A 23,539-nucleotide genomic window follows, 5' to 3' on the forward strand; every position below is an offset into this window, starting at 1 on the left:
GCAACTACTTTTAATGATATATTAAAATAATGCAACTTCAGATTGCGATTATATATATTTTCTCCGTGTGCCTGATTTTCAAGTACATTCTAGTGGAGACATTCTTTCGTGAGCATACTAAGTTTTCCAGGCTTTGGCTATATGGTAGCCAGAAGGTATTCTTTGTCGAAACACCAAGTGAAACAATTTTTTTCTTTGTTTAGTTTCAGTTGGCATCAAGCCTTGTGAATGTTTGGTGCCAGCTTATGGCGTATCTGTTCACCCATAACTGTGGTTAAGTCTGTGCTGTTGTGCCTTCTGTTCAATTTCCTCCCGATGTCCTGTGTTGTAGAACTTTAACATGGTTTATTATTCTAAGCATATGGTATATTAATTGTTTTATTTTTTAAAAAATGTCATATTGTACTTATCTTTTTAAAATAACTTTTATTCTATTTTGGGATTATTTATATATTGACAGTGGAATAGGAATCTGTATTAATTTGAGAACGGGCATATAAATTTATAATACAGTGGAATAAGAAGATAGAATGGGGTTATAATATCTTTATATTGCTTTTGTAAGAGAGCATGAACAAGCATTTGCCATCATATACATTAAGAACTGCAATAATAATAACAACAACCATCTGTCGCATAACACTCCGGACTGTTGTCAATAAGAAAGACAAAAAAAGTGTGGATGGTGGATATGGCATTGCCTGGAGACAGCAGAATAGAAGAGAAAGAACTGGAGAAGATAACAAAATACAAAGACCTACAAATAGAAATAGAACAACTATGGCAAAGGCAAGCAAGGGTAGTACAAATAGTAATAGGTGCCTTGGATCTAATCCCAAAACAACTGGAGCATCACTTGAACACCATAGGCATTGACAATTTTGCTATCAGTCAATTACAGAAGACAGCTTTACTTGAAATAGATTCCCTCCTGTGACGATATCTGTTAAATCGTCAAACATCCAGATTTGCCTATCCCAGGTCCTTGGTAAGGACTCGATAGGTAGACAAAAATGCCAAATGATAAATTTGATAACTCTTTTAAAAATAACATATTAGGCTCATGGGAGATTACTGCTGTGGATGTGAGGAATGTTCAGGGTGAATTTAAGATTGTGAATAAAATCAAGGAAGAAATCACGAGGAGAAAATGAATTAATTTCTTTTCTTAAATTACCATTACCATGTAATGGTAAAATGGTAAAAAAGGGCAACAAGTATGGTCAAGGAAATGGAGCACCTTTCTTATGAAACCAGGTTGCAACGCCTTGGTCTCTTCAGTCTTGAAAGACGGCGTTTAAGGGGTGACTTGATCGAAGTGTATAAAATCATGCATGGGATAGAAAAGGTGGATAGAGAAAAATTATTTTATCTATCACACAATACTAGGACGAGGGGGCACTCCCTAAAGCTCATAGGTAAGAAAGCAAGGACAAATCAAGGGAAATATTTCTTCACCCAGAGGGGCATTGGTTTATGGAATTCACTTCCAGAAGAGGTCGTGACAGCTATCAGCCTTGATAGCTTCAAGGCAGGATTAGACAAATTCATGGGTGCCAAGTGTATCGGTGGTTATAGAAACGGATGTCCTTGTGCCGCCTCTATGTTGGTTGAGGCAGGCAGGATTCCCTTGAGTACCATTTGTTTGGAGGTCAAGGGAAAGGGAGGGTTTTGACTTCTCTTTCTGCTCAAGATCCCCATGTACAATTGGTGGGGCCACTGTGTGACACAGAATGCTGGACCCGATGGGCTTTGGCCTGATTCAGCATGGCTCTTCTTATGTTCTTATGTATTACCAGTTGAATTACCAATATGTAAACATGTCACAATTAAAGGGATTGCATTGCTAAGTCCCCTAAATCAGTAATGGGCAATCTCTTAGTTGCTGACTCCTTACTTCAAGCAGGCTAGGGGTTGAATTGGACAGTATTGGGTATATGGGTAGGATTTTTTCAGGTTTTTTTCTCTAAATAATGTTTCTATCATAAAACATATCTTAGAGTGTACATTTCAGTTTTTACATTTAATGTTTCAAAATACAGAAAATTGTATTGTGTGTTATCAGCAGTAATAAGTCCAAAATTTAACAGACTTAAATCTCAGCTTGCTTTTCCATGCTTTTAAAACACATTGTGTAAGATGTTTGCTCCTGTAGTGATTGGTTACATAACTTTGGTACTGATAAATTTAAACAGGTAGAATGATCAAGAATGTCACATTTAACTCAAAAAGAAATGCCACAAATGAGAGATTAGTTGAAAAGTAGGGAGAAATGGCCAACAATGCATGGTCAATTAGAAATGTATACAATAAATACAACCCAGGAAACCCAGGAATCATCAGTATGAGAGTTGTGTGGTACAAAGGATTTTGTTAGAAGAAAAATAAAATGTTCCTCAAAGAGAGCAAAAAACAATATAGACCTTAACACAGAGAATTTTAATTTTTTTAAAAATCTAGTGCAGGGAAAGCGGTTGCTAATAATATTAACATCAGTGGTGAGAACAGTAGTGGGTTTCAATTTTTTTAAACTGCAGGTTATGTGGGCGTGGTGTGGCTTGATGGGCCACACCAGGGAAAGGATACTATAAAATCGCCATTCTCATCCTACTCCAAAGGGAAGGTTATTGCAAAATCCCCATTTCCTCCCAATCAGCTGGGACTCGGGAGGCATAGAATATATGAGGGCAAGGGCAGTCAAAGGTTGTATTTACCGGTTCTCCGAACTACTCAAAATGTCCGCAACCAATTCTCCGAACTATCACAATTTCTGCTACCAGTTCTCCAGAACTCACCTATGGTCCGGAACCTTAAAAAATATTCAGTGCACAGCAATAATGTTGATCTCTTGGATTTTAAAGAAGTCTTCAGAGAAAGTTCTGTTTCCGTTTTCACTTCGGATCTTACAGGGTGGGAAAGAATAGTAAGAAGACAGCCTGAGGGAAATACTGAATAAAATTGGACTAAACTGAAGTGGTAATAATGAAAAGAGATCCTCTTTCTGGATCTTGCTAACAAATTGTTCACAATTTACCAGATCTAAATGGTACCCTTCTGAAATTTCTTAATTAAAAAATGAGAAAACTTTCTTCCCAACATAATGAAAGTTTTTTATTAGAGAAATTAGGATTTCCCTATATAAATGCTGATTTTAAAATGGAGATATGCTGGTATTATAAAATGCTAGCTTTTCCAATTATAGCACATACTGTATATAAAATGTCTTGTTGACGAATGCTTTAAGAAGCATGTTCTGCAAATGTAAAATTTGCTCAAGTAATTTTTTAAAAAATATTCTTTGAATATGGCAGCATGCAGTGAATAAAAATAATGTCCTATAGCCACTATTTATCTGGATTTTTCAAAAAGGCTTGATTATTGCTTTTCAAGAATTGTTGAAAAATGCTGGTAGCCAAGGGCAACAGGTGATTGTATTCTAATTGTTTAACAGAAAGTAAAGGTAGAATCACTATACAGTTTTATAGAAGATTGTAAATGGCAATGTATTACTGGGTTTGCTGCTTGTAACTTACTGATAAAATTACTTATGTTAGATTGAGCAATAAGGGGTTCAAATTTGCTAATGTTATCAAATACTGTATATAGAAGGGAGGAATGAGGAGGGAACAAACAAAACAAAGATTTTGAAAGTTTTCCAAGGACATATATAAATAGATGTTTATTGATGCGAAAAACAATGTTGATGACTGACTTGAAATGTTTTGTAGCATATCTCTCTGAAACAGCTACTCGGTGCTTAGTGACTGAAGACATTTTAGTTCCATATGGGGAATCATTAAAAATAAAAAGTCATTTATTGCAAATGGAACTGTTATCTACATTAAAATGCATGTAACACCCACCTTTGCAATGCAGTATGTTCCTATCATAACTCAAAGGATGGTATAGAGCTGGAAAATATATTGAAATGGAGAATCAGATTTATTAAGGCGCTTAAGTCACTTTTGCATGCTAAAAAGGATTACAGTGTTTGAGATTCTAAGTTAGAGAAAGAAATGGCAAATAGAAAGTAAAATGACACCTGAGAAAAAGGTGGATAAAATTATTATGTAGAGGATGAATATGTTCTTTATAAAAATATAAAAATATGGAGATATCTAATTCAACATAATGGTAAAGACTGCTGTTTTTCAGCATATTCACGGGTTGTGAATTTCTCAGAACTGGATGTAATATCTATGATAGAATATTGTGCTGAAATTTTTGGTCTAATCATGCACACCTATATATAAAACTAGCCATTGTTTTCTTATTTATGGTGATTATGATGATAGTGATAGACTCCATCATTCTTATTTATTTATTTATTTATTTATTATTTAGATTTGTATGCCGCCCCTCTCTGAAGACTCGGGGCGGCTCACAACAAGATAGAACAAATCATAAATAATCCAAATAACTTTAAAATATTTAAAGATTTAAAAGAACCCCATATACTAACAGACACACACACAAGCATACCATGTATAAAATGAACATGCCCGGGGGAGGTGTTGCAATTCCCCCATGCCTGACGGCAAAGGTGGGTTTTAAGGAGTTTACGGAAGGCAGGAAGAGTAGGGGCAGTTCTAATCTCTGGGGGGAGTTGGTTCCAGAGAGTCGGTGCCGCCACAGAGAAGGCTCTTCCCCTGGGGCCCGCCAACCGACATTGTTTAGTTGATGGGACCCGGAGAAGGCCCACTCTGTGGAACCTAATCGGTCGCTGGGATTCGTGCGGCAGGAGGCGGTCTCGGAGATATTCTGGTCCAGTGCCATGAAGGGCTTTAAAGGTCATAACCAACACTTTGAATTGTGACCGGAAATTGATCGGCAGCCAATGCAGACTGCGGAGTGATGGTGAAACATGGGCATACCTAGGTAAGCCCATGACTGCTCTTGCAGCTGCATTCTGCACGATCTGAAGTTTCCGAACACTTTTCAAAGGTAGCCCCATGTAGAGAGCATTACAGTAGTCGAACCTCGAGGTGATGAGGGCATGAGTAACTGTGAGCAATGAGTCCCGGTCCAGATAGGGCCGCAACTGGTGCACCAGGCGAACCTGGGCAAACGCCCCCCTCGCCACGGCTGAAAGATGGTTCTCTAATGTGAGCTGTGGATCGAGGAGGACGCCCAAGTTGCGGACTCCCCCCCCCCCCAGGGTGATGGACGGACTGATGGGATTGTCCTTGGGAGGCAAAACCCACAGCCACTCTGTCTTATCCGGGTTGAGTTTGAGTCTGTTGACACCCATCCAGGCCCCAACAGCCTCCAGGCACCGGCACATCACTTCCACTGCTTCATTGACTGGACATGGGGTGGAGATGTAAAGCTGGGTATCATCAGCGTATTGATGATGCCTCACCCCATGTCCTTGGATGATCTCATCCAGTGGTTTCATGTAGATATAAATAGCAGGGGGGAGAGGACCGACCCCTGAGGCACCCCACAAGGGAGAGACCTCGAAGCCGACCTCTGACCCCCCACTAACACCGACTGCGACCGTCCAGAGAGGTAGGAGGAGAACCACTGGAGAACAGTGTCTCCCACCCCCAACCCCTCCAGCCGGTGCAGAAGGATACCATGGTCGATGGTATCGAAAGCCGCTGAGAGGTCAAGGAGCACCAGGACAGAGGATAAACCCCTGTCCCCTGCCCGCCAGAGATCATCCATCAACGCGACCAAAGCAGTTTCCGTGCTGTAACCAGGCCTGAAACCCGACTGCTGGGGACCTAGATAATTGGCTTCTTCCAAGGACCGTTGGAGCTGGAGTGCCACCACCTTCTCAACAACCTTCCCCATAAACTTATAGTCCTACATACATGTTCTTGGTAGCTATTATAAGTTTGCCAGTATTGATAGCTATTGTAAGGCTGACACGTTTGATGCAACTTGCTTAGTGTTATAAATATTAGATAACAGCATTTATTTCTAACCTGTTTTTGATCACTTTGTACATATTAAGGATTCAGTTTTTCTGCTGGAAATAGGAGCTTTACCCCTGAGCTTCAACAATGCAGATTAGTGAAATGTAAATTATAAGTTGAAGACTTACCAATCATAAATTAACTTTGACTGGTGAGTCTTTTAATGCTGACTTGAAGATTAATGGTCCTTTAAGTTTGAATTTCATTTTATTTAGGTGCCTCAAGCAAATACACAGATATATAAAATGGTCAGAAACTGCATAAAATTTAGATTGTTGTCTAGTTTATTTATTTATTGGGTTGATATCCAGGAGTTCAAGATGTCCTACATAGACCTTCTTTAGTTTGGACGAACAGTGAATCCTGAATCTTCCTGTTCCTAATCCAAAACCTTAGTTTATATGCTAGTTGCAAAATATTTAATTTGGTTTTTATTTATGAGAGTGGTATACTATTGGCTATTGTATTAATTTCCTATCCAGTTAAATTTCTGTTTGGATAAAACCCATCCTTCCCCAAGTTAGCTCTAAAGCTTTATAAATAGGATGATAAATCTATTGGTGTTTTCAAATGTTAAGATATATCACTCAAAGGAGAGTGCCAGCTTTTCTTCTCTCTCTTGGAAATCCTACCAAATCTGATAAAACTAGAATTTTTTTTTAGAATTTTTGACCTTGCCTAACATATTATTATATTCCTACTACAGATCTAATCTATCTGGGTTTCCTAAATGTTTATCAGATTTCAAAGGGAGATTAAACAGTTTGTGATCCAGGTTTCCAGGAAATAACTATCATGTTGAAGTAAGAAGTAACTGTCATGTTGATTTCAAGAATAAATCTTTATTTGGTGTTGGCATTTTTATCCTTTCTTTTATAGATGTTTGATGTATCTCCAATTTTCTCTCAACTATATATTCCAGTTCAGTAACTACAGTCATATTTAAACTCTTTAGTTCTTAGTTTGTTGCCTGTGTGTCTATGTGTTTGTGTAATGATTAGATGCATTTTCTTTAGTCTTAAGTTATAACTAGTGTTGCTTTTATGTATATTGACAGAATCTAAGATTAGGCCTATTGATGTTTTGCATTTCCTTCTGTTCTAGAAAACTCTCCCTGCAGTTTTTCAAGGATTAGGCTTTCTTTAAAAAAGGGAGCATGCTTAAAGAAGCATGCTGCTTTTCAAGTCTATTATATTTACATTTAAAGGAAAGAATTATATGGCACCGAAGTAACCAAAGGTGTTGCAAATTGGTCTAACGCAGAATCTTACCAAATGATATTTTTCCAATTATAAAAGCTTTATTTTCCCCCCCTCCATATTGAACCATGTGAATATTTTTAATCTGCTCTCCCCCCTGGTTAATTACTAGTAGTTTTACCTGGGTAACACATATATAATAACACTGGTTTGATGCAATGTTTCGGTCACCATGCTAGAAACTCGGAGATTGTGAATTCTAATCCTGTAATGGGCACAAAGCCAGCTGGATGCCCTTTTGCCAGTCACTCGCTCTCAGGCCTGGGAAAGAAGCAGTGGCAAATCACTTCCTAAAAATCTTTGCCAGGAAATATGCAGAAACTTGCCCAGGCTGTCACCAGGAGTCAAAAACTGATTTGAAACCCACAAAACAAAATTCTTAATGAGATAAAATACTCTGCAGCTGATTACCCATTTATGTCTTTGAACTGCTATGATGTGCTAAATCTAAATTTTCCTTGCTGTAACACTGAAGCCCACGTTGGCAAAGAAAATTGGCAATACCTTTTATTTCATTGGAGGAATGAGATGACTTTATGATACAGATAAGTTAGATATATTGACCAGATAATATTGCCAATGATAGAACACAAAATGTATCCTATACTCCTGTTTTATTAGAGTTGTCAAGGTATTATACAATCAACTAATAAATTCAGTTTTGGTTGGAATATATTCCATTTCATGCTGGATTTTTCTCAGTTTATCTTATTCATACTCCATGTGGAACATCTGTCCTTAGAGATTCACTGTTTTACAGTAGTGTGCGTGCATTTAGAAGTGGAAAAAACCTCTCTTGCTAATATCTAACTGCTTGAATGAATCAATATATAGTTCTGTTGCAAGTAATGCTTTAATCTTAAAATAAATTTGTAATAAAATACACATTATTCAAGTTTTGGATCTGGCAGATTTTGTTTTGATCAAAGAAAGTGAGTGATATTTTTGGATGGATCTATAAGAAGACCTATCTTAATTAGTCATTTTAATTCTTACTAAAAAAATAACCTATTTATTATAAATAACCACATAAATCTATAAAATTTAGAAGAGCCGAGGTGGCGCAATGGTTAGAATGCAGTATTGCAGGCTACTTCAGCTGACTGCTAGCTGCAGTTCAGCAGTTCAAATCTCATCGGCTTAAGGTTGGCTCAGCCTTTCGTCCTTCGAAGGTCAGTAAAATGATTACCCAGATATGTTGGGGGTAATATGCTGACTCTAAACTGCTTAGAGAGGGCTGTAAAAAGCATTATGAAGTGGTATGTAAATCTAAGTGCTATTCCTATTCCTATAAAACCATCAAATGAGCCATGTGAATTTAAGGTGTGGCCCGGTGACTGGTGTTTAGAACAATGGTTCCTCAGAAACTTCAGGGAATTAATATAGTTATCGGTGTCAGTTTCTTATCGTACAAGGTTATGTTAAAATCATGTATGACATGTTATAAGTGGGACGCTGATGCATTAGTCCTTTTCTAGCTCTGAAAAATTCAGATGTCTGGTTTTATCATTTGGGTGGGAAAGCATATTATTGAAGACATTTCTTTGTTTATCAACTCAATTATTTCATTCATTTATTCATTTATTTATTTATTTGATTGATTGATTGATTGATTGATTGATTGATTGATTGATTGATTGGACTTCTATGCTACCCCTCTCCGAGGACTTGGGGCGGCTCAATTCTATTGAGTTGTTAAACTTTCTCTGTAAATAAATACTGAATTAAACTTTCAGTTGCAATATTGATTAAATTCTTACAATCAGTGATATTTATGGCATAACTGCGCAAACAGGTTAGTCTACAGAGCTGGACAGCAACTAATGTAATTTAACAAACTTCATAAAAGCAATCTCTGGTACGCACAAAAAATTAAATAATCTGGCTGTATATTTTTGCCATTATTTCTACCTTACCCAACCAATTTGTTTTTCAGCACCAGATCTTTGTTTAGCTGAGATAGAGTTCTTGTAGCCATATGTCGGTATATATGCATTGAAGATAGGTTTAAAGATGGATGCAAAGTAATTAGTTTGTTCTGCTCTTTTAAACCTGGCTTCTAAAAATATCTTAATTCCTGAAAGAAAAAGACGTGGAATGAATTTGAAAAGATTAGATTGGAATTGCCTGAAATTCTATTAAGCCACACTGCATGGACGTGCTGGGAATATCAATACAATTAATGTAAATTTGTACGAACTGATTTGTTGCATTATCTTGCTAATCTAACATATGGTACTTTTTGTGTCCATATTGCAGACGGCAACTCCAAACTAACATGGCAGTCAGACTGTGTGATGTGGCTTCTCTGCTTAGAAGTGGTTCGTGGGCAGCAGAGCCTTGGACTGGGGTCTGTGGGATTTTTCTTAAATTCTGTAGGCTATTATTAACATGTTGCACTAGTGCTGAGGCCATACCAAACACTTTAAATTATATTTGAATTAATTTTGTATGCTTTCTTATATGTTCTGGCATAGCTATTAGACTATATCCTGGCTTGGGGCAAGGTTCATAGTATACTTGAAACTTGTAAACATAGATACAATATTTTATAATGCTATCTTTTTTCATAATAACTTGAGTTTGGCTCCAATACAATTTTCTAATAAAAAGAACAGAGTTTGTATTAAAGCTGCTTTGGTATGGTCTGAATGCTGAATAACCATAACGCTGGAAATAACTTTACATTGTGTATTTTTTTGGTTACTAAAGAAATTATAGAATTCCATTTGAGTCATAAATTTTCTTGGCTGGAAATAAAAGCAAAAATTTAAAGCTGCTGAAAAACCTGTTTTCCAACGGGTGAAAACTTTCTTTATGTATAGGGTATATTTCTTTAAAAGATAGAAAATTGGTATGGTTTTCTTTTGAGTAGCAGATGGATCTGTAACTGAGACGCTGTAATTTCAGATTATATAGCTGTTACATTACAGCTGTTCATTTGAATGTTGCTTTAGGATTTCATTCTTGCCATCTAAGCACAAAAATAAAAATGCAGATATGTGAAGATGGTTAGTTATCCTCTAAGAAAAGATCAGTTTAATAATGCTTAAAATAACTTTCTAGAAAGCTTCAGTCTACAATATTGTGGCCCATATGTTCTGCATGATACAGTAGGAACATTTGAATAACAAACTGCTTAAAATATCCTTGGATAGTTTGTACATGAACAAATCAGTTCTGTTTTGAAATCAAGAGGAAAGAGGTTCATAAGTGAACATATGTTAGAGGAACTGAAAAGAGTGTTCATTAGAAGATATTTGGACCTCTTAAAACAAACATTGAAGGCATGGCTCATTATCCCGGAATTGGTCATTCTCGGGTTGATAGCTCATAATCTCCTACCTTCTCTTTTTTCAAGGGCAATATTTATAATTTCCAGGTATTGTCATTCCATTTTTTTTAACCAAGATAATAATTTGGATTTTATTAGTCTATCTAAGATTGAAATTAATTAATTATCAAAAGGCCAGCTGAGGAGAATCTGAGGCTAAGTTCCTTCTCACGGTAGTATTATGGGCACATTAAACTAGTTCCTGACTTCTAAAATGAGTTCTGTCTTTTCAGATTTGATTAAAATTTAAATCCCATTCTTATCTGGAAATGATAGCTAACAGGTTTTCTACTGTCGCATTCCTAAAATAATAAAAAAAAGGTTTTTCTATATTTAGAAAAGCTCTTGCTTCAAATGACAAAATCTTTTACTCTTCTGTCAATAACTTCAATTTTCTAGTAGCTCAGTTTAACTGAAGACATAGTTATACATGTCTGAATTCACTGCTTTGGGGGGGCACTGCGAGAAATAATAGAGGTCAGATAATTGGTGATGAAACAAGGGAAGTGTTCATGTGGCTATTCCAGCATTTGGTATTTCTTAATCCTTGTCAATCACAAAGTTTGGAAGAGAAAACTCTTATTTTGCCAGCAGTATAATTAATGTGACCAATCCACTTTAATATTTGAAAAGTAACCAAAACAGTACATTTGCTTTTAATAATGTCTTTTATGACGTTTGCTGTTATTGTCATTGTCAGTTCATCATTTGTAATAATTATTAAAAGCTTTGAGACATTTATTTGAACAACGTTGAAACTTTATCAGAATTTAATACTTAACCAGTTATTTCTTGGGGTTTACTGAATTAGCTTTGGCTTAGAAACAACATTTCAGTAAACCTTTGTAGCTTTATTTTTTTTTCTAAATCGGCTTTATTGTTAGAGAATTACAACAGCTTTGTTTTTATTATAGAACGATAATTGCAGTCTTGACAATTGGGCACTCTTGCATAATGTCAAAGCTTTAAATTCATAGCTAGAATCACTAATAGATGGTGAAATATGAATTCTGACAGTTCCTATTTTCTCTGTTTTTAGCAGGTAATTGCTGCCATGGAAACACAACTGTCTAATGGGCCAACTTGCAATAACACAGCCAATGGCCCTACTACCATAAACAACAACTGCTCATCACCAGTTGATTCTGGGAACACAGAGGACAGCAAAACCAATTTAATAGTCAACTATCTCCCTCAGAATATGACACAAGAAGAGCTCAAAAGTCTGTTTGGGAGCATTGGTGAAATAGAATCCTGCAAACTTGTAAGGGACAAAATCACAGGTATGTAAACAACAGGCATTTGCAATTTTACATAATATATGCCCTCTGTTGAAGATTTTTAATAGTATTGCTTGTGAATGGCAGAACAGTGTCACATTGCCTTTGAACAGTGTTTTTCAATTATTTTCTGTTACGATCCCCCTAGAAAGAAGTGAACATTTCACACACACCCAACTCTCCGCAGGGACGATTGTTTGCAATATTCCACACGTTTTCACTGAAAAAACTCAAGCGGCTTATCAGTGTGATTGGGGTGTAATGTGTTTAAGGGATTTATTTGGCTTCATGGTGTCTGCTGCCAACATTTTTAGATACAGTAAACATTCGGGTCTTTCCTCGTCTCCCACCGTAGTCACAGTAAAGCCAAGCGTTAACATGCACTTCATCATATTTCCTCATCTTAGGTTTTGGGAGACTTCTGTTTGTCTCATTATCTCCGTCCCTCCTTTCTTTTCAATCCTGTTAAATATTTTTCCAGAGTGTCTCTTAAAGGTTTGTCATCTTTATATCTCCTACTCTGTGCTGTGTGCTGTTATTCGGTGCAAAACCCCCTACTCACTGTGGCAAAAAAAAGCGTATTCCCTGGGGTCACACGCCCCACTGACATTGCTCCACACCCCTCGAGAGGCCCCCGTCCCACTTTTTGAGAAACACTGCCTTAGAATATGGATTAATATCTCTTGTGAACTACAGTATGAGAAATGAGCTTTAAAATACAGTGATACCTCATCTTACAAACGCCTCGTCATACAAACTTTTCGAGATACAAACCCAGGGTTTAAGATTTGTTTTGCCTCTTCTTACAAACTATTTTCACCTTACAAACCCACCGCCGCCGCTGGGATGCCCCACCTCTGGGCTTCCGTTGCCAGCAAAGCGCCCGTTTTTGCACTGCTGGGATTTCCCTGAGGCTCCCCTCCATGGGAAACCCCACCTCCGGACTTCCGTGTTTTTGTGATGCTGCAAGGGAATCCCAGCAGGGGAATTCAGCAGCACAAAAAGGGGTGTTTCGCTGGTAAAGGAAGTCCAGAGGTGGGGTTTTTCATGGAGGGGAGCCTCAGGTGAATCCCAACAGCGCAAAAACGGGTGCTTCAGCTGGCAAAAGGGGTGAATTTTGGGCTTGCACGCATTAATCGCTTTTTCATTGATTCCTATGGGAAACATTGTTTAGTCTTACAAACCTTTCACCTTAAGAACCTCGTCCTGGAACCAATTAAGTTTGTAAGACAAGGTATCACTGTATATTCAAAAAGTAGTTGTATGGGATGACAGTGTCTTTTGCATAAAATTAGTTGCGAAGACAACATGCTATTTGTCTGCTTCTTAAAAAGGAATAGGAAATAAAGGAGTGTAAAATTGCTTGCGTGTAGATGATTTTTTTATACAAGTGAGGCGAATTGGTTAACAAGATGTTCCATTTATTTACAAAATTTACATGCCACCTATGACTCTATACAAAGAAACTCAGGTCAGCTTTAAATGTTTATTATTTTCCATCTTTGTCAGCATTGTTAAATTAAATTTGCTACAAAAAAAAGATCACAACAATTGAACTTGTAACATTTAGACCTTGATAAAATGTAGACGTCTTCCTTCCTGACACCCCCCTCCCAAATAATGGCTAAATCAATTTTCTATGAAGTTGCCTTGATGAGATAGTAATGACATCATTATGCAGATTAATGCACATTATGTAATTTGTGTAATGATGTCATTACACAAATGTTGTAAGTTGTAAATGACATAATTCGCATTTTAATGTGCATTTGGGAGTAACAGCTGCTCCCAGCCTCTTAGATATTTGAACGTTGTTATGTCACCCATAATCCTTCTTTTCATTAAACTAAGCATACCCAGTTCCTGCAACCAGTTTTCATTCATTTCATAGTACTTCAATCATGTAACCATCTTTGTTGGTCTTCTCTGCACTCCTTCCAGCGTCTCAATATCTTTTTTTATATCTTGGTGACCAAAACTCGATGCAGTTTCCAAGTGTAGTTTTACCAAGGCCTTATAAAGTGGTACTAACACTTCATCTGATCTTGATTTTATCCCTTTGTTAATGAAGCTTAGGATTGCGTTGGTTTTTTGGATATCTGCAGCAGATTCCTGGCTCATATTTAAGTGACTGTCCACTAGGACTCAAAAGATCCTTTTGACAGTTACTACTATGGAGGCAGATACCACCTATTCTGTATCTTTCTGTTTGGTTTTTCTCGCCTAAATATAGAACCATTGAATTTGATTTTGTTAGATAGGACCTGGTGTTCAAATGGTCAAGATCTTGAGTGTATCTGAGAGACTCAGTCCTGATAGTCACTCTTGAGAGAAAACATGCCCTGTGCCATCAAATCAGCATGGTACCATAAGCTTTTGATATCAAGCATTCCCCATCCAGTCTAAACATAATAGTATCTATAACAGTGATGGCAAAGCTTTTTGGGGGGCGGGGGGCATGCGACCCCCCCACATGCGCACCTGACCCCCCCCTGCTCCCAGCATGCAATGGCACACCAGTTTTTTGCTTTGCCTAGACTTCAGAGCCTTTCTAGGAGCCTGGGGACACAAAACTGGCCTTCTCCACGCCCTTAAGAGGCTTTCTCGACTCCCAGTTATCCCAGAAGGCTCGAAAATCAGCTGGCCGGTACGCATGTGCCTAACGATATGGCGGCATCGGTTTGCCATCACAGATCTATAACATGACTGTTCCCTTTTGCTATAATAGTAAGCTGGGAAAATGGGAGAAAAAAGCAATCTACCGTGTTTCCCCGATAGTAAGACACCCCCGATTGTAAGACGTATCGGGGGTTTCAGGGGGGTCGGCTAATATAAGCCGTACCCCGAAAGTAAGACATATGTCTTACTTTCGGGGAAACACGGGGTTGCCGCCTCCCTCTCGTAGCTGCGTCTTTCAGGTTGTCCCCACCTCTTCGGTACCTTTGACGCCAGCGAGGCCCCTTCCCTCGGTTGCTTCCTCCAAGGTTGGCCTTCCGTGGGAAAAAAAAACCCTCCAACAAAGCCGATCGTTTGTAATCCCCCTCGGTTTAAAGTCCCCCAAGTTCTTTGCAGCGCGGATTTCGGCGAAGTCCCGTAATCTCCGGGATCTGCGCCCTGAGAGGCGGGAAGAGGAAACGAGGCGCAAGGCAGCGGCGCATACGTCGCCGCGTCTGCAGGAACGGGTGGTGGGGCGCCACGAAGGGCAGCGCTTGAAAGCCACCACGGCGCCGTTGTTGTCCTCACGGCGCAAAGCCACACAGTCCCGGATCGCTTGCTTCCCCGGCCAGCAAGCTGGCTGCCTAGGAAAGCAGCGCATTTGAAAAACGCTTTCCCAGGCAGCCGGCTTGCTGGACGCTTTCCCAGGCTTTCTGCAGGAACGGGTGGTGGGGCGCCACGAAGGGCGGCGCTTGCGCAAAGCCACACAGTCCCGGATCGCTTGCTTCCCCGGCCAGCAAGCCGGCTGCCTAGGAAAGCAGCGCATTTGAAAAATGCGCGTTTTTCAAATGCGCTGCTTTCCTAGGCAGCCGGCTTGCTGGTCGGGGAAGCAAGCGATCCGGGACTGTGTGGCTTTGCGCCGTGAGGACAACAACGGTGCCGTGGTGGCTTTCAAGCGCCGCCCTTCGTGGCGCCCCACCACCCGTTCCTGCAGGAAGCCTGGGAAAGCGGCCAGAATGCGCTGCTTTCCTAGGCAGCAGACTTTGCTGGCCGGAGAAGGGAGCGATTCAGGACTACGTGGCTTTGCGCCGTGAGGACAACAACGGCGCCGCTTAGAAGCAACAGTGGACGGTGCCCTCCCACCGGGGCCCCAAAAGCTCACGCCGTCACCACTAGGGAAGCTCCAATATAAGACATACCCCGAAAGTAAGACGTAGTGGGGCTTTTGGGGGTAAAAAGAAAGTAAGACACTGTCTTACTTTCGGGGAAACACGGTAGTTAAAAGCCACAAATCAATACTGTAATACTCACTAATATACTGTAAGGAACATCACTGAAAAGTGCCCAAGTTTTGTTTCTACATTTTAATTTGAGCTATGAATGGTCAATACTTCATCATTGGAAAGATTAAAATATTTTGCATACTCCTACCACAATATTTGTGTTATTTGCTGTCCCCCCGCCCTTCACTTTTAACTTTATTCTGGACTTAGGTTTAGGTTGTTCGTGTGATTTCACATTGTGAAATCCACGAATTCTTAAGCCTTCAAATCCTATATAATCACTTTCTATCAAATTGTCTGTGTGGTTTCCAGTTGACCAAAGTTTACCATTGTAGTATTGTTCATCTGGGTCATTTTCTCAAATATTGAATGTTGTGTTTCAGAGCAACAAAGAGTAGATGCCTCTCTCAGTTTCAATGTTCTGAATTTGCAGAATTTTCTTGGCACCTTCTAGGACTGCAATTCATTTTGTCCAGTATTTATTCTCACTCATTTCCATATTGGAATCTTGGCGAGACAATACTTTGATTTTTTTTATTTTTTTTTTGGCAAATCATCTGAAATTTCAGACTCAAGAGTTAATCTAGGAATCTGATAGGTTGCAAAGATCTAATACTTCATAAGACATACTCTTTACCATGGAAAACTGGCTTGAATAAACTCTAATTAGGTGATGCTTTAAAAGCATCATTTTGTTTAATGTATTTTAAGTCTAGAAATAATGCAAATCTGTATACCCCATTCCATTTCATTCTGGCCAAAGTCCCTTGCTTTAATATGATGATGTGGATTTCCTTTCTTAATAATTAAAATTTTTAATATAGTGATGTTGACCTTGTGTTTCCCATTCAAAATATGTAACATAGAGCAGAAAATAGAACAAAGACCCCAGAACAATTGAATTTTGTTCGTACATAATTTGCTTGTTTTTTTCTTTATTTACCTTCCAATTGAAGGGGACAAATGGACAGGAGAATTTTAATATGATATAGATTTACTTGTAATGCTTTAAATGTTTAAAGGCACATTTAACCTTCACCCTCTTGTGGGCTCATTTGTAACTAAGACATAATGTTGAGGACATTATGTGAAGACATAAATGTTTAAAAGATGCCCCAAATAAAATGTATTTCAGATACACTGCTATCTTGCAGAGGGCCCAGTCCCAATAATCACCATTAGGTAACAAAAGCAATTTAGATGATCAGATATTGTCTGCACATTTTACATGCAATATACATGTAATCCTCAAGTACGACCACAATTGAACCAAAATTTCCGTTGCTAAGCGAAACAGTTAAGTGAGTTGTGCCCCAGTTTTATGACTTTTCTTGCCACAATGGTTAAGTGAATCACATCAGTTGTTAAATTACCAACATGGTTGTTAAGTGAATCTGGTTTCCCCATTGCTTGTCAGAGGATCGCAAAAAGTGATCATGTGACCCCGCAATATTGCATCTTATTCGAACCACTCCCAAAGCATCCTGAATTTTCATCACATCACTACAGGGATTCTGCAATGGTAGCAAGTGTGAAAAAATCTCATTAGCCACTTTTTTCCAGTGCCATTGTAACTTTGAAGGAGGACCACCTGATACTTGAATTGCGTGGCTTTCTGTCTTGTCCCATGGTTTTCAATGAGGAAAAAAACCATTTTTTCTAGCTATCCTTGTGTACTGCTATGCATTGCAGCTAGTTAGATGGAATGAGAACCTAATAAAGACTTGTTAATCTGACCATCTTTTGGTAGAACAAAAGGTTTTTTTCTCTGTCAGCTTTATTTTTCAGCCCATTGTTCATTTTATTTTTTACCTGGCTTAAGGTAAATAATATCTGCTACTTGCTAAGTTACAGGTTACATCTGTGCAATCTTGGATGGAAACAATCTTGTAGGTATGAGAGGTAGACAATCCATAGTGATGTATAAAAAGTGTTATTCCAGAGATACTACGTTTTACGCATTGTATTTCTATGCCAAATGGTTATGCTGCATGATCACTTTCTCTCTGGTTTAATTTTTCAGGGGTCCCTCACACTTGAGTTTTAGACTGAATTTTGCAAGGGTCTAAGGATCTGAATCTGATGTTTTTTAGTCTTTAAAGTCTCTTCTCTTCTTGCCCCCCTTTTTTGTTTCTTAAATGCTATTTACAATTTTAAATAGGAAGTAAATAGGTCAAGCTCAACTCCTGGTGATTATATAAACATATTCATATTTTCTTGAGAATAGTATATGAGTTTAAGATTGTCTTCTTTACCAGTGAAGTATAAGGTGGAAAAATATTAAAGCTGTTTCTTAAACATGGCAGGGGAAAAAAGAGGACTTTGAAATCTACACTGGATTGCTGGCTTGTTTCTGCATATACCTACTTCTTGTCTATTTAGACCTTACCTTCTAAAATGGGCTCCCCCCCCCCAGTTTCTTCTCTGCCAAATAGTTTAGATTGGTGCTTGGAGTTTTATTTCTTTTTACAGAGAGGTAATTTTGTTCTTTAGCGGCCCAATTTTCTTTGCTTTCTCTCACTTCATTTAGAGTCATGTCGAGCTCTTAATTGTACTTTTATTTTGGAAATAAATTCTAAATAGGGGCATGGAATTTGTTAAGTAATAGTTTAAATAGGTAGATGGTTAGGTCAGCAGAACAAAAGTGTAGCAGAGTTTTCTTTTGAAATCCCATTTTTTTAAAGGTAAAATATCTTATTATGCTTTGGATAATTTTCTTTCCTACCTTGACTAGGTAGGTTGCAGGTGTGAGTAGCCAAATTCTTTTATCTGAACTATTTTCTGTCAAGTTTGAGACCTTCTTACAGCACTGAAACAGCACTCATTCACTTATTGACCTTTGACAGGTGCAGGATGAAAGTAGCATTTTTTTTTGCCCTCCCAAGGCTTCAGGAAATCTTCTAGAGGCTGTGGATGGCGAAAACCGGCCTACCGGAAGTTTGTTTCAGAACTTCTGGTACGCCTGTTTTTTTGCCATCCACAGGCTATGGAGGCTTTCCTAAAGCCTTGGAAGAGTGAAAAACAGCCCAACAGGCCTACCAGAAGTTCATTTCCAAACTACTGGTAGGCCCATTGGGCCCCAAAGTGGCCTCCTTGCCACCCTCCGGAAGGCTGAAAATTAGTTGGTCAGCATGCACATGCGTGCTGGAACTGACATAGGACAAAGTCTTGCGTGCTTTCAGATATGGCTCTGTGTGCCACCTGTGGCACGTGTGTCAAAGGTTAGCTATCATGACCCTAGTCAATGGATTTCTGTAGTGTGCTATCTACCCTTGATGAACATTTAGAAGGTGTAACTGATCTACAATATAGTAGCCTAGACAATTTTGGGCACTTCATGATATCTACACATATCGAGCAGTGGAGAAACAAAAAGGAAGGAAAGGAAAGGAAAAACAGGAATGGACCTCTTAAATTCTACTAATATAAAGATTAATTCTAATCTTTCGATGGAATCTGTTTCCTGAACAATCTGAACCCCTTGGCCACCTCCTACTTATTGCAGTGTGCCACACAAAGAGCTGTCCTTGAAGTCCATCCTAAAGCTGTAATTCATCTAGAAAACAGCAGCATGGATAATTATGAGTACACTCTCATGCTCAGTGTAAGACTTTGGGAAAGCCATATTGGCTTCTAATAGCAATAGCACTTGCATGGATACATTCTCTACACTGCTGCTCTGAGGATTTTTTTTTCTAATGGGATACTGGAAAAAAAGTTCTAAGTGGAACTGTCCATCTTAGAAATAGTAATAGCACTTAGACTTATTTACCACTTCACAGTGCTTTACAGCCCCCTTTAAGCGGTTTACAGAATCAGCATATTGCCCCCAAACATCTGGTTTCTCGTTTTACCAATCTCGGAAGGATGGAAGGCTGAATCAACCTTGAGCAGATGAGAATCGAACTGCTGGCAGTCAGCAGAATTAGCTTGCAATGCTGCATTCTAACAACTGCCACCACGGCTCTTGACCCATTTATTTATTTATTCGATTTTTTTTTTAATTTATTTATTCAATTTTTTTTCAATGCCACAACTTTAAAAAGGTGGTTTACCCAAACACAGCACAGAGACATGCTTAGCTATTCTTCTAGTAAAAATTAGGATAACTTGGGATCTAGTGATAAATCTTAAACTCATAATTAGATGTTTTGATTAGGACTTGTCATTCTAAAGAATACATGCTGAAGCAGTTCCTACATTACGTTTTAAAAGCTGTTTCTGCACAAGTAGAGAGGCACTTCATAGGTCCCAGAACTCTCCTTCATAGGAGCAGCAAAGGTTGTGATGTTCTGTATCTTTGGTATAGAGTCAGAAAACCAGAATGTTTAATTGCTACCTGTGATCCCATATCAGAAGAAACCATACCGATGTATGAAAAAGGATGTAACTTGCAGAGTCACAATCTAGATGCTAAGCATCTTTCTATACTACCATTGTGAACTTGGCCATATTTTAACAACTCAGATAGTTAACAACTAGATAGTTTTAGGAGAAGCTTTCTGAGGCCAACCATGAGAAGTTGCCTTCAGAACCATATCATCACTGTGTATGAAGGAATGTTAAGAGGTTTATTAAAACCTTTAGGCATATAGACACTGAAGAAAAAATGGATTCGTGGAATGGCATTCCATAGAATTTGAAGAATGCCAACACCAAGAAACACCATGTTTTACATCTTTGTAGGTTGGTGTATTCTGTATTAGGACTATCTGTACAGATAGTCTTCAACTTATGACTATAATTGATTGAGAAGTACAGTTGCAAGTTATGATGGTCATTGAACAAGTGACCATACCTGATTTTACAGTTTTTTGCAGTGGTCATTAAATTAATGCAACAGTAATTAAACAAAGCCATTATGCCCAGTGGTTTTTTGGATTACAGTATTTATTTACTCTTTTTGCCGGAAACCAGAAGTAAATGCCAGAAACTGAATTCCCCCCCCCCCAAAAAAAATCACAGTCACATGATGGTGGGATGTTGCAAATGAGGTATAAATGCAAAGAGGTTGCCAAGCACCCAAAATGCAATTACATGATTGCGGGAGTGGATACAGCTTAGTTCTTTGGATCTTAGAAATCAGGTTATAAATATCTTTGGCAATACTTCATAGAGTTGCTAAGAAAAGATTATGTATATGCAGTTTATGTATATGTTTGCAAAAAGTTTGAACCTACACTTAAGGATGAAGCTTATTCCCTCAACACCCTTCTCCGTACTGAAGGAGCGGGTCCAGCAGTCACATGGGTTGCTCATGTCCAATCCGGTGGAACTGAGCCTAGTATTAAAAAAGCTTGCCGGATCCGCCCCTTCCCCAGAATTCGCTCAGTTCGCATATCCTGCGGTTGTATTGTGATAGCTCGTTCAACATTCTAACACCTTCCCTTCGATCTTTCCTTCAAAAAAGTAGTAAGATTTATTGTCTTTATTTAATTACTTGCACTAATTGCGCCAGCCGTTTAAAAGAAAAAAAGAAAAAAAAAAAAGCGGCTCGGCTTTTTTCCTTGGGAGAAGTTGCGGTTTCGTTTTCCCCCGGCGGTTTTGCCGGTTACGATTCCTGCGGCCGCTTGTGGATTCTTCTAATCCCTTGGCCTGGAGGTCCTGGTGCAAGTATTTATCATTGAATTATTGTCTATTTATTGTATACAAATATTTAAGGGCTTATAAAATACCTCCTGCGGAGTGAGACGCCTTCTAGTCTCCTGGACTTAGTCGATCGCTTTTCCCTTAAGAAATTCTACGGAGCGATTTTTTTCGGCACGAAGGCCTTCGCGCCCTTTTTTTAAAAATCTAGGCCTCTCGTGTTGGCCTTCTGCCAGCCGCGTAGGCCTCAGTCCACCGCGTGGATCCGGGAGCGGGCCTTGGGGGTCCCAGGCTAAATTCTCCACCGGCTAAGCCTCCAACCAGAGTGCCTTGGTTTACTTAATTGCAAAGTTTAGGGAGGCTGGCCCCGCTGGATTTGGGGGCACGAACTCTGGGTTTGCCCAGATTGTCCTCACGTTTCAGCAGCTTCGAGGCCTCGAAGCAGGATCCATTCCTCTTGGGAAGTCCTTGAAATCTTCTCCTTATAATTTAGTTATTGGCTCAGCCTTGTCTTCTGTTAATTGTCAGACTATGGCTACTTTTCCCAAGAGAGGCACAACTAAAGGTCCCAGAGAGGCCAGGCCTACAGGCGATGAGATTACTAGTATCCCCCAGGCCTCTTCCTCCTCTTCTCCAGGGGCCCGCCCCTCGACCAAGGTCACCAGGGCCGAGAAGAGAAGGGACCTAGCCCTACAAAAAATTCATGACAAATCAGCAAAACGTTTGAAAGTGCAGGCCCAAGTAATCAGTAGTCAAGACCCACCAGAGGCCTCTAGTCTGCCTCCTTCTGGGGTCCCTGTGTTATCTCTGGATGAGCCAAACCTAGACAGACCCCAACCTAACCTATGGGGCATAGGTCCAGAGGAACCAGATATTATTGAAGATTCCCCCCAGCCAGGACCCTCCCAGGCCTTTAGGGATTCTTCTGCCATTTCTGCTGATATTTCCAGTTTACCTCCTGAGTTCCAATCTATTTTTGCTGTGTTGTCCAAAGCCATTGATGCCAAACTCTCCTCCATCAATGAGCTTCCTTTACCTCTTCCTCCTTCTCGTTCCTCCCGCCCCTTGGGTTCTTCCCCAGCGGTCAGAGCTCCTATTCAGGATGATTCAGAATCCTCCCAGGATGAATATGAGGATGTAGAGGAGGATGAAGACCCTTTTCAGGGCTTATCAGAGGATGAGGAATCCCAAATAAAGGTCCCTCCTCCAATTACTATATTTCCTTCTCAACTATTCAAATCTCTCCTCCTCAAAGCTAGAATTTCTACGGGATTAGCGGCCCAGGAGAAACAAGCCTCCACTTCCACTGATCCCCCGGAGGAGAATTTACCTTACTTCACAGAGGAACAGGAGGATAACGAGGTAATTCCTATGCCTAAATTGTTTAAAGATGCCTTACTCAAACAGTGGGATTTTCCAGCCTCTGGCCTTAATCCCTCCACCAAGGACAGAAAGTTGTATAAACTCTCCTCTTCCTATGAAGAGCTTCTGTCTTTTCCCAAACCAGATGAACCTGTCAAGATTCTTCACTCGGCAGCGGCTGTGCCAGGCGAGGCGGAGGAAGTCCTCCGTCCAGAGGACAAGCGCATCGAGCAAATGCTCAAAAGAGGATTCTCCGCCGATTCCTGGGCCATTAAAAGTTCTGCAGCGGCCTCCTTCTTCTCCAGAGCCATGCTGCTGTGGCTTCGCCAACTTCAACAGCACATTCCTCCCGATGACTTGAGAGGTCAACAAGACTTCAACAAAGTCTTTGCAGCTGCCCAGTACGTGGCTGATGCCACCTTGCAATCTACTAGATTTTCTGCTAAGTCTATTGCAGCTTCTACAACGGCAAGAAGACTCCTATGGATTCGCCCTTGGCAAGCGGGAGTTCGCCAAAAGTGGCAGTTATCCCAGGGCCCCTTAAAGCGCGACCTTCTCTTCGGTGATCTTCTGGATCCACTCCTCACGGAGACCACGGACAAGAAGAAGGTTTTGGGTCCAACCACGAAAAAGGTTACCAAAACGCAGTCCTTTCGTCGCCCAGGGCGCCAGCAAGATCAAGCGGCTTCCTATCAGAGATCTCCAGGTCAGTATTCCCCCCGCTTTCGTTCCCAAGGTAGGAACTCCAGGGGTAGAGGTTTTCGTTTCCAAAGGGGAGCTTCCTCTAACAGGGCTTCAAAAAAACCTAGATGGTAATCTTTCCTCCATTCCCATAGGGGGTCGCCTAGCTCATTTC

The 23,539-nt window shown here is 39.6% G+C and overlaps 1 protein-coding gene across 11 annotated transcripts in view; it reads left to right on the forward strand.

Annotated features, from left to right (window-relative positions):
- Positions 1-23,539, forward strand: part of ELAVL2 (ELAV like RNA binding protein 2) — a 213,462-nt gene that overhangs the window by 70,076 nt on the left and 119,847 nt on the right. For 7 of the 11 annotated variants that reach the window (XM_070742491.1, XM_070742490.1, XM_070742489.1 and 4 more), the window contains 2 exons: positions 9,443-9,533; positions 11,557-11,800. In XM_070742491.1, the coding sequence (XP_070598592.1) occupies positions 9,462-9,533; positions 11,557-11,800 (316 nt within the window). In that variant the 5' untranslated portion in view covers positions 9,443-9,461. The remainder of the gene's footprint in view (positions 1-9,442; positions 9,534-11,556; positions 11,801-23,539) is intronic. The other 4 variants (XM_070742497.1, XM_070742498.1, XM_070742499.1 and 1 more) reach the window with 2 other exon arrangements.

This window comes from Erythrolamprus reginae, chromosome 2 (genome assembly GCF_031021105.1).
Source record: "Erythrolamprus reginae isolate rEryReg1 chromosome 2, rEryReg1.hap1, whole genome shotgun sequence".
Taxonomy (NCBI): domain Eukaryota; kingdom Metazoa; phylum Chordata; class Lepidosauria; order Squamata; family Dipsadidae; genus Erythrolamprus; species Erythrolamprus reginae.